At 40.4% G+C, this 21,577-nt stretch overlaps 3 protein-coding genes across 3 annotated transcripts; all 3 read left to right on the top strand.

The window, feature by feature from the left end:
* The first annotated feature begins 717 nt into the window (after positions 1–717).
* On the top strand, positions 718–3,613 carry LOC131768280 (D(1C) dopamine receptor-like). Its single transcript, XM_059084014.2, has one exon. The coding sequence runs from the start codon at positions 1,292–1,294 to the stop codon at positions 2,414–2,416; it is 1,125 nt and encodes a 374-aa protein (XP_058939997.2). The 5' UTR covers positions 718–1,291; the 3' UTR covers positions 2,417–3,613.
* Positions 3,614–11,691: 8,078 nt separating this feature from the next.
* Positions 11,692–17,415, top strand: LOC131768297 (uncharacterized). The gene has a single exon (XM_066164105.1). The coding sequence runs from the start codon at positions 11,718–11,720 to the stop codon at positions 16,824–16,826; it is 5,109 nt and encodes a 1,702-aa protein (XP_066020202.1). The 5' UTR covers positions 11,692–11,717; the 3' UTR covers positions 16,827–17,415.
* Positions 17,416–19,439: 2,024 nt separating this feature from the next.
* LOC131800301 (lipopolysaccharide-induced tumor necrosis factor-alpha factor homolog) lies at positions 19,440–20,804 on the top strand. Its single transcript, XM_059117984.2, has one exon. It carries the CDS (start codon positions 19,634–19,636, stop codon positions 20,111–20,113), a length of 480 nt encoding a protein of 159 aa, XP_058973967.1. The 5' UTR covers positions 19,440–19,633; the 3' UTR covers positions 20,114–20,804.
* The last annotated feature ends 773 nt before the right edge of the window (positions 20,805–21,577 follow it).

The raw sequence follows: 21,577 nt of genomic DNA on the forward strand, positions 1-21,577 counted from the left end.
CGGGAAAATATACTACTCCATGCCACAGATCACCTTTCGGCGCAAGATGGAACTGAATGGGCAATTTAATATCGCTCTCTTACTCTTTTTTTTTCGTCCTAGCTGAGGTGGCTAATTAATTCGCGTTCGAGTATCTATTTAATCTGTTGAAATAATATTTATATGGCATTTGTACGAGCTTAAACTAAACAGCCCATTCGGGGTAGAACGATATCAGAAACATGCCTTGTCTTGCTATCAACTCTTTATCAAAACACACTGCTTTTACAGGCCATATTAGGACATTCCTTTTGAAGTAATTTTATCCTAAGTTCATTGCGAAAAAATCCAAAGTAGGTAAAAATTGAACGTATTAAGTGCTAAAAACACTATTCTTCTTTGCCCAGTCAGGTTGATTGAAGATGCGTCTAACAGGAAGTAATTATCCCCGCAACTGAGAAGGATTAAATTGCTTGTCCTCTCGAAAGCTCATGTTTCGCCTGTTTAATGTCCGTGGAATATTCATAATATCCGTTCCTGCAGCTAGCGGTCGAAAAAGCCGCAAATTGCGATCGGAGCGCGTTCAATATCTCTAATCGATTCTACCTACCCTGATGCTAATTTAGGCTGCCTTCGAAAGTATTTTCCTACGCTAATTTAAAACCAAGAAATATTAAAATTTCATATGAAAAATTGTGCAGTTACGCCTTTCATCCGCTGGCAATCTTTATCTCTAGCGACTGGCGGTGAATTGCTTTCGCCTGCGGGCGTTTTATTTTCACAAGCCCCCGCTAGTGAGCCACTTACAAACCGTCAAAAGCTTCCGTTCGAAAAATCAAAACAACAATTCTTCATGTTACGCGCTCGATTGAGACATATCTTGCCTTGTTGGGACATCCAATTTGGGACAAAAATAGAGCATTTGAAAATGATTTCTGTCAAAGCGGACAATCTAAGGTTAATCTTGTGACTGCATTGGACAGCAACTTGAATGACAAACTTCTTTATGTAATCAACACAAGATCAGGAATGTTCACCGGTTGCTATGGTTAGACAAGTATCTAAACTCTTATGATCATTCATCTTTCAGCGTCGCGACCCCAGGAACGGAGCGGTTGATTAACCCAAATTAATAATATACCATTATCCATATCATTCATACTAATTGCCAGCTTATTTGAGCCAATAATTACAGGGCAAGCGAGCATAAAAACTCGCCAACCACAACTGGTGTTGTCATTTGAAGGACTTGTAGACGGTTGACGTTCCTAGCAGCATACTGCGAAACATTCCTCGAGGAGAAAAAACGGCCATGCATGCGAATAACTCGACGCTGAGTGGAGATTTAGGCGTTTGCGAGAAGTCGACACAACCTTTGTTCATCCTTTACACTGTATTTCTCGTGTTAATAATGCTGGCCACAATATTTGGGAACCTTCTCGTAATAAGCGCGGTTTATCTCTACCATCGCTTGCGACGAATGACTAATTTCTTCATCATCTCGCTCGCAGTATCTGACTTGTTCGTCGCTCTTGGTCATCTTCCGCTTCGTATCGACACCAGCGTGCACAACAACCATTGGTGCTTCGATAAGGGAGAGGGAGACTTTACGACTTGCGCATATTGGATAGTTATGGACACTGTTTTTAGTAGTGCCTCTATGTGTAATTTAGTCATCATCTCCATCGATCGCTTCCTAGCTATCACCAAACCTTTCGAGTACCAGAGCCGTATGACCAAGCGAGTGGGGTTCTCTTTAATCGCCTTTGTATGGGTTTACGCTATGCTCTGGGGAGTTTTGAGCCTAGTCAATTGGGAAGGAGGCTCCAAAAGTAACATTAAAATCAACACAATGGATGGACGATCCTGTGCGAAATCTGACAAGATTTATTACACCACAGCAATGGCTGTTGCATTTTTTTTGCCGCTGCTAATAGTCATCGTAACGTACTCGTGCGTGTTTCGGGTTGCGTTCACTCAGGCAAAAGCGGTCGCTTCTCTTGACCCAAACAAAGGGAAAAGGCGAATTTTGCGTGAATTGAAAGCAACAAAAACTATTGCTATCGTCATTGGAGTGTTTATTGTATGTTGGTTGCCGCCTTTCATACTCATTGTCACGAGTTTGTGGTGTACAGCCTGCCTCGAACCCCTTAAGAAGAACCCAGCACTTGCCCAAGTAGTAAGTATCCCATTTATCTCCGTTTTGCCGGTAATGAACAGTTCGTTAAACCCGCTTATATATACGGTTTTCAACAAGGAATTTCGCGAAGCATTTAGCCGAATGCTTTGCAGACGTAGAGAAGTCTCTCGGAACAATGCTCTGGATGAAGTTTCCGTAACAGAAGCCACCAACTATAGAACGAGCGCAGCAAGCCGAAGTAGTAGCGGCTGCAAATCTTGGATACGAATGAACGGCAAGGCAAAGCAACAAAGTTAAGAGATATTTTTGGAGTGTGCATGTAAGTAAAAATGGGATGGACATGTTGTAATCGGCCGCAATCTTGCCTAACATGTCATCGAGACAGAGGGATTCCTCATCGCACAAAGCAAAGTAATCCCAAACATTTTGACAGCAGGACAAAACATTTCTGTCTTGCCGCTGCCGACAATTTCGTTTTCCTGAGGAGTTTAAGATGGATTAATGCAAAAACAAAAGTTTACATATCCTTGTGGTTTTATTGAAAAGTATGAATTTTAATCCGTGCTAAATAAAATCATGTAAGCTCCGCGGTTTTCCTCTGTAAGTTAATTTTTGTCGTAAAGTTTTCTTTCGGAGACTTCAAAGCTGTACTAATTCAAATATACGACGACTCTATCGATGGAAACAATAAAAGGACAAAAATTCCCGAGGAAAAAAACATAAAGTACAGTAATTTCTTCGTTTATTTCACCTTTTGTTTTTCGAGAACATATTGTCAGAAGACAGCGCGAACAAAATTGCGGACTGAATGCATCTCTCATCCGAAATTTGAATACAAAACAAGTTTTATTGTTCCATCGAACAAGTGTACACACAAAAACGCTGTATATGATTGGAAAGACTTTATTACATTACTTCTTTTAGACCTGTAACAAATGATAGCAGTGTGTCACGATCACACGAGAATTCGAATAGGGGTAGAACAGGCGTTTGATTCACTATGCATGCATATGTGAACTAAAGTAAAAAAAACAAGTTGTAGCCGGCTGCGTTAATTATGATTTTAGCTTGTACCTTTTTAGATAAAAACATAGCGATCGAAAATTGTGATAAAATATGATAATTATTGTTGCATTTTGCTTTATCTTGAGTCGATTACTAATGATAGTTACAGCCAAAAAAGGTCACGTAGCTATGTACATCAATCCTCTTGTAGACGGAAGGTCTATTTTTTCCTGGATGCAAAAGTTCTGTTAATACATTGATATTATAAGATTTAATAGCATTATCCGCTCGCGGGGATTTAGACCAAACAGAAAACAACACTGAAATTGCTTCATAAATTCATTTTGTACAGAATAAGCAATGACGCTGTTTGATAGGATTATCGGGTCGGAACTTTCTGAATTTGGTGTCGATCTCGATATTTGTCTGATCGTGTTAATCCTCAGCTGCCTGTGTAAAACTTAAAGAATAAAGTTCCTATATGCGTCATCCTGTTGTTCCTGCTTAATAAATGTTTAAGAGGTCTTTATTCAAATCTTGTTACAGCAGAATGCCGCCCGGCGAGTGAAAGAAAAATTGCATTTAGACATACCACACTGAGAGATATTTAATTCCTTTCTTTTAGACTTTCTTTTAAAATACGATTTCGTGGCGACTTCGTGTGAATAGTGACTCACTGTGAATAATTTCAACATGGCAGAAAAGCTGTTACGACTTGCTGACTCTCCGAACATTGATAAACGAATACGTACGGCTCTGACGCTGATCACTAAGATACATTTTCCTACAGAAGATTATTATTGTGTTAGAAACTATGTTCGATCAAATGAAAACTATACCCTGCTATTATTCAATTATCTTTAGCGACAGAAGGTTCACTTTCTCCCTTCTTTTGCCTGCGTCGCGCGCTAAAAAACCCCTCCATGTACTGAATTATGATTTCAATAACTAAGAAATAATTTGCTGCGAATTTTCAAAAAGGCAATTGTCCCAGTATTATAAGGAGTTGTATAAACAAATTGGTCTCAACAGCTTGAAAATCAAGACCCCCCGTTTACTTGAATTCATTTCGTTCGACATTGATCTCAAAGCTGAGCCAATTGATGCTGAGTACATCTTAAAATCCTTGGGGAACATATTATTTTGGACCATTCTCACAAATATGTCATTTCTGTGATGAAAAATACTTTAGAATTCTCGAGTCCGTCAACAGTGAAAAACGATTATATATCCTTTGTGAATTGCTCCCAAAAAGCATTTTCCAAACTAATTTCCGTTCTAATGAAGGCAATAAAGCAGAAGTCAACCCACAAGAATGAACACAATGTGTTGTTTGTTTGGCGTCGATTTGATATTTCGCGAGCAGGCTTCAAGGGTTTTATTAGAATAACATTTCGTTGTCATGGCATCTTAGTAAATCGGCTCAAATGGGTCCCTTTGTGTTATCGAATATTGAGTGCACCAAAATTTAATTAGAAAACACAAAACAGCATCCTTTGGCCTATTGACTTAAGTTTCTTCCTTGTAAGGATCGAGTTAAGAGTGTGTCATGGGAATAAAAGATTTTGGTTTTGTTCTAGATGATCCACCCACTTTTGGACTTTTGTTACTGAATCCAGCAAATTGACAGAGTGATTACCGTACATGGATTCCTTATGATCACGCTTGAGCGAAAGGTCTTAAGAGATGTCAGTTTTAATTTACGTGTCCCATTATTAACGCTTTGCTCTTGCGAAATGTGTTTATTTTTGTAGTGGCGTGTTTATTTCAAGGTTCGAATTCCATTTGGGACCTCACCAGAGAAGCAAGCGTGAAGATTGACTTGAGAGATAACTGCGAACATCAGAAAATAGATCTTACCGTCCACCCAATCTTGAAAATAGGAGCTGAACTTATTTCCACTTCGCAAAAGATTTTCTGGATGCTTAAAATGTGCTCCAATTAGATGTAAGAATTAATTACACACTAGCTTTGTTTGCCCTCTTTCGCTTCTGAAATGTAATCACTTTGTTTCACAATTTTGTCATAGAACTAAAATAGATCTTTAAACAGACTGCTTCCAAGATTGAGACAGTTTTTTGTTTTAAGTTTGCCATTATCCACTCAGTCAGTACTGTTGATGCCTTTGAAATCGTTTGTGTCTTTGTGACTATCAAAAGCACTGATTTTAACCGAAAGAAAAATAATTTATTATTAGAACAAACGTTTCGCAGATTTTGGCGATTGATGCTGCGAGTGTTTGCATAGTAAAACTATAACAGATCCGCCCAATTTTGGTGATGTATAAATTTTCATAAAACTGTCAGGTTTATGTCTCAGATAAGAGTATATGTCATTTGGAAATGTTTAGCCAGAGTCTTACTCGAAATCCCTCGATAGTATATCCATCTTTTTAGTATTTATTTCTCCAGTTTTCAAGTCTTAATCTACTTGGACCTTTCAACAAGGGTGATGTTGTATCTGTACTTTAGAGTAATTTGGTGTATTTTTCCTCCATCTGTCAACTGTATACTGATACCTAGTGAAGATTGCTGTTGTCTTTTCCTTGACAATTAACAGATTGTATTTCTGTCAATTAAGTGTGGTGAAAAGCTATGTATCTGAAATCTCATCGTCTTTTGTTCAAACGACGGTGAACGTGCCTTGGTTAGACCCTTGTTCCACCACTTTTCTGATAATTCTGGTTTTGGTATTTAAAAAATACCAGGCCTTTTAAAAGGCATATGCCACAACTGTGAATGAAATAAAAACTTATTGTCATTACCGAAAAGATAAGAGAGGTCAATCGCAGCTCATCCATGACCCTTTTAAGCTAATGGCTTATTCGGTAATTTATTTTGTTTTAGGTTCTTTTTTTGTCCTTTGGATGGGAGTGACATTGTAATATCAGTTCTATTAAGTCATGTTTATGACATGAAAAACTTCTCTCAATTTAAAAGATCCCACTTGATATTGGTTCCGCAAGGCGAAGGAAGACAAAACAGACAACTACAAACTAAGAGGGAACGAGAAAAGGCTAAGAATGGAGAAGACTGAAACGGACTGTGGAAATGCCGAGCTTCAATTTTAAGGTGCAAACTCTCCATAATCACCTGAAAAAATCCTCCGCCCGGTGAGAGAGATTAATTTGGCTGTAGCGAAGAAGCTTATTACCGCAGAATGTGCTTAGGGGGTTATAATTTATTAGAAATTCTAGTTATGCTAACCAGCTACGCCCTTTTCACAAACTCTTCCATCATCATTTAAGTAAAAAGTTTGCGTTGTCTTACGAAGCACCTAAACTTTAAACTTGCACAACGTATGCTCGTAATTCCTCGTGCGATAGGACAAAATTTTAGATAAATAAACTCTCATGTCAATTCCATTTCAAAAACTGAATGCACTGTCTTTCGTTACGTTCGCAAACGGTTATGAAACGCTCCAAGTTTTATAAATCTCTTAAAAATTGCATGACGTTTGGCTGTTGCCCCAAGAAGTCTTTGAGTAGAAGGACTCAGAGTAAGATAGACAGCTCGGACGAGATGGAACTCTGAAACAGGGAAGGGGTCAGCGGCTTCCACCGAATGCACAACCAACTTGCTCCCTGCATCTGCCTTCACGTCTGTAACTAATATCTGTGAAGCATAGAATCCCGAGTCCTGAATTTTTGCAGGCTTCTTTTCTGCAGTTTTTCTAATTGGAGCTTACCTATGTGGATCACTTCGTTACTCGTATTTCATCTGCAGGTCAACCGTATACGCTTTATTTTATTTTATTGAGATCAGACGTGACAACCCTAGACTGTAATAGATCGATATCCAGGTGATTTTCTGACGCATATAGCTTATTACCTTAAGGACTGAGGTATCTTTGAATGGGAAAGAGGAAATCTCTAAAATAGAGCTTACCAACGTAGACAAACAACGAAGAAGTCGGAATAAGAGTGAACCGAAATTGAACGAGGATGGGAAAGGGTGGAGAAGATTTTAAACACGGATTGTTACTTAGCCAATTTTAATAAACTGTATGACATAACAGCCATTAAATGACCTGAAACGCGGTACACAAGATATGAGAAGGATTTCGGCAAATCATAGCCTGGGAGCCGACAGATAGACAGATAGAAAAATGTTTTCCATATTGGTTTCCGAACTAAAACATAAAGATTTATTTACATTGAAGTGACTTGAAAAAATCTACCACATCTACACCAACTTGATTGAATAGAATTCGGCAGGTCGTTTCACGAAGTAACGAATGAAATGCAAATTTAATGTGCACTTTAAATGTTGGCTCTTGACGTCGACTTGGCGTGGCTTCTAAAGCCCACAATTAAAATTAACAGTTGGGCTCGTGATATGACAGGTCTGCAGCGCGATGTACGCTCCTCTCTCTTCACATATTCATAATCTACTTCATTAAAAACAGAAGGGAGAGTTGAATCCAAGGATCTGTATTTTTGGACCCTCACGGTCAGCTGATGGTAGTCCAGTCGCTGCCAACTTCTGATGGAATTGACTTTTTTACGTTTTGATTTAGTTTCTTTGATAAATGGATTGGGATCTTATCTTTCGTTTCATTATTTGACATGACATGGGATGCTATGCAACAATTGTGGAAAGAGAAAAGGAACTGACGTGTTACGGTACTACGGTAGTTAAAGGTGTGCGCAGGTGGAAAAGCAAGCTATTGGCAAGGCAAAATTATTTCCAAATACCACCTTCTCATGGTATGGGACATGGGAGATTGTGTGCCCTTTTTCCCTCTAACTATTGATATCGTCAATTACGCTTTCATGCCGCTCTTTACTGGTATAATCTCTTTCTATGATCAAGGGATACCCGTGGTTTGCCCTATGGCCCTGTACATTAGAGCCCAGCTGGTATATCGCGAGCATTTGGGTTCCCTCGTGTATTCTTAAATACGATCTCGTAAATGTGTGTTAGGCCCTCAGTTGTGGAATCTGGTGAGAGAACTGACCATTGAACGAACAGTATTTAGTATGCAAACAAGCATTCTTTTATATGATTATCTTCCAAGGTTTCATTTAGACACTAGTTTTTTTTTTTCGGCCACGGAAATATAATTTTCAATAAATATCCCCACTTTTCTTGATGATATAAGTTGCATTTACTTGAAATTTTCAGTTATGTGAATACTGTGATATCCGTTTATGCATGTGTATCATTATTTCTTGTCATAACCATGTCCAGTTGAAAAAAAACTGGAAAACAAGTTCATTAAAAAAGCGGGGAGACTGGAAAGTAGCAACATTTTACGCTGGTGTATGCGATATCCCATTTCCGTCTTCGTTCGAAGATGGAATGAAGCAATGGCGTCTGATTGAGGTGAGGTGAACAATCTCTCTACTTTCTTCTACTATACGGTATCAGAGGTATGATTATTATCAAGTGAATATTAGGTCATAGAGAACATGTATTTTCCGGCTTTCTTTAAGGGGACCTTTTGAATTTCCCTGATATATTCGACGACTACCGTAAACTAGCATACCACTCTTATTCGTTCTACTTGTTGATTTTAAAATTGCTGTGAGGTCGCTCTAAGAGCCTCGGAATGTTTTTTTCAGTAGCTGATTAATGAAGAAACCGAACTTTTCAGGTATTGAAATAAACTTGTAATTAAGTTAACCCAAACAAGATGCCCTTCAAGGGATAGGAGCAACGAAATTTCATAATCCGCGACGAGCGATCAAACTACGTCGCTATAATTCAGGACAGCGATAAGTATTGCTCTTAACGAGGAAAGTGACACTAAACTTTTCCCCAATGTAAACATTGCAGTCTCTCCCCTGAGAGACTGTTGCATGTTGTCACCAGAATCAGTCCGTCTACTTGCTTGTATCAATTAATTTAACGAAATCAAAGGAGGAGGTTACCGATTCTTTAAGAGCACACTGAAGAAATGGTGATCCTGTTATTGTCATCCAGCTGAAGTCAATTTTTGTGGAGTTTTATCTTTCACCAGTTAAGATTCCTCTTCATGTGCTTTGAGACGTCACTTGAGCAAAACTGGCGCAACATTTGTCGTGACGGCGACATTCGTACACACTAATCTCGACCGCCATGATTAATTTTGCATCGCTGCATGAATGTTGCGACATAGTGCAACTTGATAACCATTCTTTTGATTCAGTCGAGGAAAATTCAATATTGATTCATCAAGATACCGACGATAAAGTCGCTGGTATTGTATGAAGCAGTAACCGCTAAATGAAAGCCGTTCTTAAAGTCGAAACTCCCGTTTTATTTGTTTACTAAATCTAGGTTGGACTGCACTGTTCCCTTAATTAAAGTTTTACACTATGCAAATTTGAATTCCTTCGATCATTCTGTTTTGTCCGATTGATAATGAACACTGTAGCTATCTAGAGGATTGTGGCCGTTTTGTTCAAGTTGAATCCAATTATTGCATCAAAATTATATTTCCATTATTTGGCATTCACTGTCATTGATGCTCGATATTTGGTCGGGAAGGGATTACTAGACTTTCTGAATTTGAATTCATCGGCTGCGATTTGCTGAGTAACTTTGGATGGAGGCTGGGGATACAGAGTATCAACTGCGGACCACCTTTTTTTCCTGATCCGTCTTTACCCGCACGAAGGCACCTGCCTCATAAGGTAGAAGTCATCTTTGTAAACCCTCTTTTTTTTAACAAGCCTTTAATTTTGGGGCTGAGGCTGAACCTTCTTATTTTTTTATTGCGACTTGAGCCTGAAAACGTTTTTAAAAGCTAATGTCAGCATGCATCAGACAACAGCGGCAAGTCACCCAAAATTTGCTTTCACCCCTATTTTGACATTTTGTAGCCCAATATGTCCTTATAATTGTGGTGTGGTTTTTTTGTGAAAATATATTTTAGATTTCGAGAAATGAATTTTTTCGTTCGACCGCTCAAATATGCAAATTTTTACCGTGAATATTATCCGAGTTGTGTGACCTCATGTAACAACTTAATCCTTTGTTTTATCATCTAAACTTAATCCACTGTCATCATTGAACCTGGCAAAGTAATATTTATTTTTTGGTAAATATTTTTGTCCGACATGCTTTTCCTATGTCGAATAGTAGCATCAAAACAAAGACAGTTTTAACAATGACCGATATGACAGAATCTTCTGAGCTTCCAGCTTTTAAAAGACAAAAGGATAGTTAAAAAGTTACTGTAAAAATTTCCTTGTGTATTTGTGTTGTTCTCTCTTGAGACGAACTCAAAGTTCGGCAAAATTTACCTGCTAGCGACTATGAAATATACATAGTGTGCCTACTTGTCGCCACCGTTTACTAGCATAAATCACTACAGTTTGTAAAAAAATCTAGCATGACACTCTTACCTTGTTTATTTATGATTTTATGAGCTGTTTTTATGATCACGTTATGCTCTACCAAGCCAGATTTGAGTTATTGGTTTGAGTTATTGGTTTCATATCCCTAAGTATTTAAGTTAATTGTCCTGTTAAAGCACAGTTTCATATTTCTTTTCCTTTATTTGCATACTTCTCTTAAAAAAAATGGGCAAAATAGTCGTTCTTAACTTACTCTCAGCCTAACTAGGTTCTTAGTATGTTCTTTAATTTTGGTTAATCTCTGTCCGAACTTCCTTCTGAAAAAGGTTCTCATTAAAAAAGAAGACTGTAAAGTCGAATAATACAGGTACCTAATAGCGGACCCTGATACAGCGCTTGTTGAACTTTCCTACGGAACAAATCGCTTCAGGCTTGCCAAAACCTTTATTTAGTCCCAGGGCAGGAGCCTGGGACTAAAGTAAGTAATGGGCTCCTGCCCAGGGTTACTTTAAACTGATATTGCAACCACTATCTAGCTGTTTACACCTGGATTTAAATAATGATTCGAAGAACCTAATCATATTCAAGTTCCTCGTAACAATGCCTTTTAAGCTACGGCTGGAGATCGGTAGATTATGAAAGGTTATATATTCTTTTATTGTAGGTTCGATGAAATTACGTGTACATCAACCACATCAACCCGGAAATTCCTTATCTTGTCATCTTGTCACACCTAAAACAGGTGCTGCAAGATCAGGATGGGCTTGCTTGGTTTATTATTTTTCTCCATTTAACGTATCAGCGGTTTTTTTTGTTATTATTTTCTTGTGCATGGGGCTATTTGACCCCCTCCCATCACTTCTGTGACTTTTAAGCATTTTAGATCCCCATATCAAATACTTCTAACTCCCAGGTATCTCATTTCCCTCTGTATCTCGAACCCTCTGGTAAATTGAATTTTATACTCGATGGAGTCCTTTGGTACCTCCAGCCCGTGGGATCTTTAGCCCCACAGTATTATTCGACAACTCTATCTCGAATCCCCCAGTATGAAACCCCCTGGGGTTCCTCAACTATTCGATCCTCGAACTAACCCCCTGACTCTCTCTAAGCATTTAGGTTCCCCATTTAGGTACCTCAGCATTTTAAATCCCCGAATATCTCAAAGTTCTCATCCCTATCTCAACTCCCCGGCCTATCAGGCTCCTAAGGATGTCAAACCTTACGATATCGTCAATCCTAGTTGCAGGATATCAACGATCATTTATTATTTCCTAGAATTTCAGTCGTGTCAAAGGAGGTGACAAGATGACTACTGTTAGCTGGACGGTAGATCTTGATAAAAAAGAGCACAAAAACTGGATAATGGTTGGATGTGCCTTAAACATAACCAAAAATGGAATAGCACAGTTAATCCAAGGGAAAATGGTGGCTTGGTACCAGTTTATCAAATCTAACCCTCCTCTACAAGCATTTCCCCCATGTATCTGTACGCGTCACTCTTCCAAATGTGCTACTTGCAGCATGTGGAAGAAGGAGCTGAAGCGCCTCCACAAGTCCCCACGACCAAAGATTTGTTGGGACAACAGTGATAGACAACAGTGGGGCTCTGCGACGGGGGCATGGGAGATAGCTAAAGTTTTTATGCCAACCCTTGGAACTCGTAAAGGGGATATCACTGATGCCAACACGACAGACATCGGGGGACTTCTAAACCTGTTAGAGTGGTGCCCTTTTATCAATCCTCCAGTCAATCGTGCAGTTTTGCGCTCAGTGCGAGACGAGGGTAGAAATCGCTGGGCCCATTCTCCAAAGCAAGAACTTAACGATGCAGATGTCAAAACCATATTTGGACATCTCAATGGCCTTCTTAATGACCAAGTGTTTCGTGCCGACACAGCAGCCCAAGAGTCTTCCAAAAACCTGCAAGATTTGTTCCGTCATGGACTACTAACCGTTAGGGAGTCCGAAGTTGAGGCCCTTCATTTGCTTCGTCAGTCGCTAGTTGCAGACATAATAAATTTCAAGGATGACCTATCTGAGGTGCAGGAACAAGTTGATTTAAAAGGAGAAGAAATTGCTGAGGTAAGGGAGCAGCAAGTGGAGCTGAGAACAGAGCTACATGAAGATCAAGATAGAGTTACTGAGCTAGATGCCAAGATAAGAAGAACAGAAGAATTATCAGGGAAAGAGACATACAAACTAAAAGAACAAGCTCGATTGCATGGAGAAGAAATTTCCAAAATTCAAGAGCAGCGGAATAACGTAGTGGAAGAAGTTTCAGTCCTTAAAGCAAAAATGTCCACGATACAGACAGCTGTCGAAAGTTTCAATATGTCACTTAAAGAGCGTGATGATTTGCAGGATGCCTTAAAAGTTATTAGCGAGGACCTGGACGATGTAAAAAGTTGTATGCGTAACGTCGTATTGGAACTTAACACCACAGACAGTAAAGTTGCCAACTTGGAATATGAAGTAAAGGAAGTGACAAGTGAAGTAGAAACATTAAAGGCGAAATTTCAACCAGGACAGAGTGGAGACGGTATGAACGCAATTTGTGCTGCGCCACTGAAACTACGAGAGTTCACTGGTCGTCAGAACGCTCTTGTCTGGTTAGAAAAAAATTTAGTCCAAGATCAGAATTCTGAAAGTCCACCAAAAACATCATGCTGTACCAAAACTATTTGTGGCCTCGGAGGATGTGGCAAGACCTCACTGGCTGTAGAATTTTCTTGGAGATGGATGAATCATTTCACAGGTGGAGTGTTCTGGGTTAATGGGGAAAGTGATGAAAATGTAAGTAAATCAGTTGCCGAGAACCTTGCGCTCTTAAATGTGGCTGCGTGCACAAGAGAAAATGTTGATGACTCCCTAAACAGATTTCTGACTCTACTGTCCAATGAAAATCGCCCATGGCTTCTCGTAGTGGATAACGCAGATGACGTAAGAAGTCCAACATGTCCTACAGGTGTAGAGAAAATATGCAAAGGGCCTTGGCAAAGAAATGCAAGAGCGCCCAAGAATGGACACGTACTGCTTACGACAAGAAAAAATGCAAAAGACACCGCAACATTCTTAAGGCTGTCCCCCACTAATTGCCTGGAGCTGCAGTGCTTCAGTGAAGAAGAAGGTGCCTTGTTCCTAGTTCGAAGAACAGGACTTGAAGGGGAATCGCTCTATCAAGGAGCAATTGATTTGGCAAAAGAATTAGGGGGTCTTCCATTAGCCCTCGAGCAAGCAGCAGCTTACATATCTGCTCTTCCTATTTCTATTACCTTCAAAGATTACCTTGACAAGTATCGGCATGTAAAGCTTCGTCTTCTACAGCAGAAGCCAGTCACTGCCCTTAGTGTAGAAGCACAGCACCGTCTCTCCGTACACACCACGTGGGAGATGAATTTTTCATTCGTGATCAAAAACTCGCCCGCTGCCGCCACCATGATGCGCATTGCATCCTTTCTAACGTCCGAAAGTATTCCTTTAGACGTCATAAATCCTGGGCTTCCTACAGTAAATCAAGCAGAACTGAGAGAAGCTGCGCGTTCTAAGATTGAAACTGCTCACATCCTACAGGTACTGACCTGTTACTCTCTTTTCTCGGTGGATCAGCATAACAGGGTATTTGGTGTCCACAAACTTGTTCAAGAGGTGGTTAGAGACAGCCTTACCCCATCACTAAAGGAAGAGACTTTGGTTGCAGCCATGCGCGTTATTCACTGTGCTTTAACCAAGAGAAGTGAAAATTGTGCAAATGTAACACTAAATAACGACACGAGATACTTGTTGGAGATGAAAGAAGAGGATAAAAATATCCTCATTACCCTTTTATTGAATTTCAGACAGGTGAAGGATCACATAAAGACACAGATCGAGTCTTCAAAAGGAAACTTTGTCCGTGTCCTATTCAGAGATGAGACCTTCTTTCGATTGTGCTCGTTTGTGGAACGGCTTGTGGGGGCGAACATATCCTTTTATAGACTGAAAGCTGAATTCGCAGATTTCTTATTACAAGTACGAAAAATGCATTCTGAAGGTGAACCAAATATTTTGGATATTATGTTGCACGCAAGTGTCAGTAAGAGAAATTGCTCGGACTTACGAAGTTACGAAGAGTCAAAGACTCTGGCTGACGAAACCGTGCAGAAACTCCGCGAGCTGGAGGAATCTGGTGCCATCATAGATGACGATATCAAATATCGCGTCCTTCAGCACAAAGCTTCCTTTTATGCCATGGAAGGACAATGGGAGAAAAATTACAAAGCACTACTAGAACTTGAGAAATTGAGACTGAGTGATGGTTGTTTTGTAGAGCTTCAGATTTTGACAGGAAGAGCAGAAAACTTCGCGTCTTCTTGTAATTTCAAACAAGTTATGGAACGTTATCAGAATGCCTTGGAGCTTGCCAGGCGAATAAATCCTCCAGATAAGCCCCTGCTGTTACGTGTTCTTCAATACATCACTCGTCATCTCGAAAGCGAGGGAAAGCTTGGCGAGGCTAAGCCCTATGCTGACGAAATGGTGGAGATGAGCAGTTCAATGCCACATGAGTCTGATTGGTACATAAGAGGAATGACCACCGCTCTTGGTATACTCAGCTCTTTTGAGACGCAGAAGTCGGAAGACATGCTGCTGAATATCCTAAAAGAGAGATGGCCTCAGATACACAAGAGCGTGATTAACGGTTGCCTGGAAACAAATGCAACCACCATCGAGGATGGCAGCAATGACCACGCATGTCAAGTTTTAGATCATCTGTTTGATTGCATGAAAATTTCAATGAGAACAAAACAAGGAAGCCGTGGTGCTTTTTCTATAAAAAGAGGAAAAATTTCCTTGACGGTAGCACAAATCTCATTGGAAATTCGGAAGAAATGTTGTGGTGAGGTTCATCCACAGCTAGTTGGAAATTATGCTGCTTTGAAAGACGCATACGAGTTCTTAGGAAATAGTGTGAAAGCAAAAGAATGCATTGAGTTGCTGAAGCAGTGCCAGACAACCAAGCCAACAACACAAGCCAACCAAGGCTTGCCGCCAATTGATACTAACATATTCCTTGCCCGGAGAATAAAAGATAATGGCAATATTTTGTTCAAGGCAGGAGAGTTTTTTGGTGCACTCAAATTTTACACTGAAGGTTTAATTCTATCACCAAACGATGCCAAGTTGCTGAGTAATAGGGCTGCAACAAATATAAAACTATCGGAGAGGCAATGCTCATTGGAAGATAAGCAGAAATACCTTCGAGAAGCCTTACATGATTCACAGAATGCAATGGCAGCAGATCCCTCTTGGGAGAAAGGGTATTATTGGAAGGCTGTCTGCCTTGCTCATCTTGGCGAACGAGGTCCTTCACTTGCTGCAGCTGCTGTTGCTCAGAGTCTGTTTCCGTCGGAATGCTCAAGTATTCCAGCTGTGGTTAGTCGCTTTGGATCTTGTTACGTACAGATCGTGAACTCAGCGCAGGACCTTCACACCGCAACCGAGAAAACAAACGTCCAGAATTTAGCGATTGTAATGAAAGAAGGGAGGTACCAGCTTCCAGAGCCCTTGGCTATTCCCAAAAATTCTGTTGTTGTTGGTCTTGGCGACGTCCAAGTTATGTGCTCTAAAGGTGTTCCATTAAAGATTGATCCAACCATTTACATGGAGAACATTGTACTTTCGCCGACAGGGGAGTCCATTCAAAGACTTAGAGAAAAGACAAAATTATGTCTCGATGGTGGCCATATTGATGCAGCTTTAGGACTGTATAAAGATGCTCTGGTTTCATGTCCAAACCATCCAAATATTCTCACCAGCAGGGCTTTAGCCTACTTAAAATCTGCTCAACAACAACAATCTATTTCGTCCAAGAAGAGGTCTTTATTACAACTTGCACTAAACGATGCAGATGCTGCCATCAAGGCCGACCCTTCCTGGCTGCTTGGTTACCACACCAAAGCAGTAGCCTTATCAGAACTCGACAGAAAGCCGGAAGCACTGGCCGCTGCCGCAGTGTTTAAACACCTAAGCCGAGGTCGGGATGTGTCGGAAGTTATTCAACACTATGGAGAGCTTCAAGTCCACGTTGTTGAAAGGTCGGACCAGCTGCAGTGTGTTTTTGAAAATGCCAAGAAACTGAGGGGGAAGGATCAGATCATCTTGATAAAAGAAGGGAAATATGTTTTAGAGAGAAGTATGGACATAACACAACAGTCTGTGATCATTGGTCACGGGAAAGTATCAATAGAATGCAGGACTGGACCACCTTTTCGCTTTCTGGTAGCATGTTATGTAGAAAATGTAGAAATGCCTGGGGACTGTGTCAGTAATCAGGAATTACATGGCTGCAGATCGAATGAGACTGCTTCAGAAGTGATTCGTCTCGCCACACCCTCGGACAAGGACCACATAAGTGATGAATGTAAAGTGAACTAACCATCCTTCGATGCTTATTTTGTGTATTGTCATGCTGAGGACAAAAGACAATACTGCAATCAACAAGCTATTTCTGTCGCTGTAGTTTTAGAACACTTCAGTTAAGGAGAAAAGGTCGAAAACTTATATTCATGACGATAGTGTTTTCTTGTCCCGAAAAAAGAACCAAAGACTTAATGAAACCAGAATTTTCTACTGAACGAAAGCAAGCACGAGTAAGGAGAGTGAGTGTTTGAAATGTCCATAACACTTAGACAAAAGGACCAATGATGAACAAGGGTGCACGTGAATACGCGTACACATAGGCACAAATAAACTACTCAACGTTCTAAACGTGCAATTCTTTAGGTTATCTTTTCCGAGTTCGCTTTCGTTAAGGTTAAATTCGTTGTCATTAGGGCCAGTTAGTTCGTTCCTTTTTTCTCTTTCTCATCAAGTTACAATTATAAAGTTTAGTCTTTGTGAACAACACTTGCGTAGGAGAGCAACAGCAGAGGAAACGTTCCGTATCGAAATCTAATAAGCGATCGAATTAAGCCTAAGTTAAACAATGTTAGATTATGAATGTAACGATTAAACCTATCAAAAAGCGTTTAACATTTTAGGAGTTCAATTCGACTTAACAGTGAGATCGGTCACTGTAAGTTATCGCCTGGGTGTCGGAGGATTTTGATTGCGTCAAGATAAGATCTACCTGACCCCCCTCAAGGCGCTGAAATATTCTTATGACCCCTCCTCATTTGCAGTTAATTGGCGGTCAATACCCCCTCTGTTCCCTCTGAAAACCATGTGTTCCCCCCTCCTCATTTACAGTTAATTGGCGGTCAATACCCCCGCTGTTCCCCCTGAAAACCATGTGTTCCCCCCTCCTCATTTGCAGTTAATTGGCGGTCAATACCCCCTCTGTTCCCCCTGAAAACCATGTGTTCCCCCCCTCATTTGCAGTTAATTGGCGGTCAATACCCCCTCTGTTCCCTCTGAAAACCATGTGATCCCCCCTCGTCATTTACAGTTAATTGGTGTTCAATACCCCCGCTGTTCCCTCTGAAAACCATATGATCCCCCCTCGTCATTTGCAGTTAATTGGCGATCAATACCCCCTCTGTTCCCTCTGGAAACCATATGATCCCCCCTCCTCATTTGCAGTTAATTGGCGGTCAATACCCCCTCTGTTCCCTCTGAAAACCATATGATCCCCCCTCGTCATTTGCAGTTAATTGGCGGTCAATACCCCCTCTGTTCCCTCTGAAAACCATGCGTTCCCCCCTCCTCATTTGCAGTTAATTGGCGGTCAATACCCCCTCTGTTCCCTCTGAAAACCATATGATCCCCCCTCGTCATTTGCAGTTAATTGGCGATCAATACCCCCTCTGTTCCCTCTGGAAACCATGTGATCCCCCCTCCTCATTTGCAGTTAATTGGCGGTCAATACCCCCTCTGTTCCCTCTGAAAACCATCTGATCCCCCCTCGTCATCTGCAGTTAATTGGCGGTCAATACCCCCTCTGTTCCCTCTGAAAACCTGTGTTCCCCCCCTCCTCATTTGCAGTTAATTGGCGGTCAATACCCTCTCTGTTCCCCCTGGAAACCATGTGTTCCCTCCCCTCCTCATTTGCAGTTAATTGGCGGTCAATACCCCCTCTGTTCCCCCTGAAAACCATGTGATCCCCCCTCCTCATTTGCAGTTAATTGGCGGTCAATACCCCCTCTGTTCCCTCCGAAAACCATGTGATCCCCCCAAGAAAAAATTATCCATTCCCTCCCCCACCCCCACATGTGTAAGATAATGACTGGTTCATAAGTTCGTTCCCAAACATGTATTTTCAAAAATATATATATATTAACATAATAAAATAAAATGAAACAATAAAAAGTTTCATAAATGAAATGAAAGGTGACGAACGTTTTGTGAAGCGCATAATTTTTGGGAGGGAAAAATAGTTTGGCTGCAGCATATCATTGAAAGAGTGCTTTTCTTTTAGTGACAAAGGTGAACAAGAAGCCAAACTCTAAAGTCAAACTTTAAAGAATAGAGAAGTAGGTTCTGGCACCGTAACCAATCCATTTTGTTTCTTTAGCTTATATATTTTTTGTATGATTCTCAAAACTTTCGAAACCCCTGTTTTGAATTAAAACAGAACAGTTTTTCGAGCCCGTCAAGTTACCAGGACTTTCGAGAAACGGGTCCCTGGACCGCCTGTGTCGCTTAATTACGCTGTTGATAGTATCGGAAATTATTTTGAATAAATGTTTTTATTGACCCTATAACTCCCAAGATCTCCTTAGTAATTGTCCTCACTGTCTGCCATATAGTTCTTGAGATGTTAGTTTGGAGAATTTGGTATTAGATCAACTGCTAATCCTCTTATTAATATATTTCCTTATTCTCATCACCTATCTGCTTGAAATTGTATAGATATTGTAAAGAGAAATTCTGTCTTAGTCACTCATGGGAGTTTTAGGGTTAAACATCCTTCCTATACGACAACTTTCAATGCCACAACTCTATTCGACCTTCACGCCAACGCAACTTCACTCCTACTCAGCTGGTTGTGTTGGAAACAAAGAAGAGATTGACGTCATGTTGCGGTAAAACAACATCACGTGACGAAATAAAAAAGATTCTTCCAAAGCTTTCTACGTCGAACCCTCGAGGTGACTTAAACGTCTTCCTCCTTTGTAGACTTGAAATTGAAGGACTGAATATAACTTTGAGTTGGTGTGAGCGTTCGAGTCATCGAAAGGCGCTAGAAGGTTGCTGAAAAGAATAGTCATAACTGCTTCCGTGCTCGATCGAAGACATCCATAATGGCGGACCCTAGACCTCCTCCTTATCAACCACCTCAGGCCGGTTATCCGCCTTCAGGGCCGCCAGCCTATCCACAACAGCCAGGTTACCCTCCACCACAAAGTTACCCACCACCTGGGCCAGGGTATGGGCCACCACCACAAGGGTATGGACCGCCACCTCAAGGCTACGGGCCGCCTCCGTCTGCTCAGACCACTCAAACTACTACAATCATACAGCAGCCGCAAACTGTGGTTGTGGGGAATGCGATGTATGGCGAAGCTCCTGTGTCGATGGTGTGCCCGTACTGCACTGCAACCATTGTTACTTCTGTGCAGTACACTCCTGGTACACTGGCTTGGCTCGCTTGTGGAGGACTGATCCTTGTCGGCTGTTGGGCTGGTTGTTGTTTGATTCCGTTCTGTATCGACAGCATGCAGGACGCCGTTCATTCCTGCCCCAATTGCCGTAGGCAGCTTGGAGTTTTCCGCCGAATGTAAACCGAAGATGGAGAGAGAAAGGGAAAGAGGAAGCAGGAAAGGGAAGGAAAGGTTGTACAACAATCATTTAACTGTAATTTTTTATAATTGAGTTTATCTCGTAATGATGATCACATCAAAAAAAAAAAATACAAAATACTAGTAGAGAAGCTTTATGTCTTTATTCCTGTGTAACAGTCCACGGTCCATTTCCTGTTATTTTGATCGTAGTTAGCACAGCCGTCTCCATGTCTGTCAAAGATTAATTGTCATATCCTTAACTCTGTTACGGTTTCCTATCATCAAAACAGAGAATGGTACTTACTACATGTAGCGATTTCTAACAGTTGCGAATGCTTTTCGCTGGGTTTCACAATTCGTGTTCCGGCTGATAGTAGAGAACAAACTTAAAGACTTTCATAATACCAATGAAAAGAAAATGTAGCCGCTATGGCATTGTGCCTTGCTCGGCCGGTGTATATCCAAAATATTTTGAATCGTTCAAAAATATTGACTGGAAGGTGAAGTTAAGAATAATAAAAGTTGTTATCAATGCTGCCGATGCACGATGCCATCGTAGGAAACATGTCAATGGATTTCTGGTATTTTCCATCAGCTTTGATACATGAGAGAAAATTGACTGAAAGTGAAAAGCATCCACGTCTTACAGTGCAATTGTAGGAAATTTAATCAATAAAATGTGTACAAATTTTGTTGAGTCGTTCTTGATTTTAAATGCCAATTATCTAAGATAAGATTTGTAAATGGTTTGCATGTACATGCATGCCAAGATGTTTGACATTCTCAGTAGCTCTAACTCTCACAACCTTTTAGATGCATGTGTTGCACACCAGATCTGTTGAACACATCAGAAAACTTGCACACAGACCTACTAGAATCCAAATTTGGTCATTATCTAAGTTGAAAATTAATCAGTGTCCATGCATTTGATAATCACAAATGCTTATCAGAATAAGAAAAATATCACAAGGTGAGCAAAGAGCAAATGTGTTTGTAGTATCAGTGTGGGAGAAATTTGGGTAACCAAAGGTGCAATTGGTGTGAATTTTGCATCTATTTGGTTGAGATGAAGAGCCAATGCTTGAAAAATCAGCTTTGAAACTCTAATGATGGCTAATTTATATTATAAACTCAGATGGTAATACTTTATTACCCTGTCTATTATACTCTCCCTCCAATACAGCACCACAGTTTCTTGGAAACTTACCCCTTTTATTTATTTGGATGAGAAGGTTGTGCAGAATTTATATCAGCAAGTGAGAGATTGGTTATGAAGTATACTGTAGGTCCAATTCAATCCCTGATTGTTAGAAAATTTACCTTGAAGTGCCATACAAACAAGGTAATCTCAAAAAAGCTGTCATGAAACATCCTAAAGCAAATGCTTTAATTAGCTGCACATATTCTCATTTTTGCAAGTTATGTTATCTTCTTTAACACGAGGTGAAAATTATGCTCTGAGGA

The sequence above is a fragment of the Pocillopora verrucosa genome, chromosome 3, assembly GCF_036669915.1.
Source record: "Pocillopora verrucosa isolate sample1 chromosome 3, ASM3666991v2, whole genome shotgun sequence".
Classification (NCBI taxonomy): domain Eukaryota; kingdom Metazoa; phylum Cnidaria; class Anthozoa; order Scleractinia; family Pocilloporidae; genus Pocillopora; species Pocillopora verrucosa.

Bases quoted from the DNA above. Each gene is read 5' to 3' on its own strand.
- LOC131768280 (XM_059084014.2), top strand. From the start codon at position 1,292: ATGCATGCGAATAACTCGACGCTGAGTGGAGATTTAGGCGTTTGCGAG.
- LOC131768297 (XM_066164105.1), top strand. From the start codon at position 11,718: ATGACTACTGTTAGCTGGACGGTAGATCTTGATAAAAAAGAGCACAAA.
- LOC131800301 (XM_059117984.2), top strand. From the start codon at position 19,634: ATGGCGGACCCTAGACCTCCTCCTTATCAACCACCTCAGGCCGGTTAT.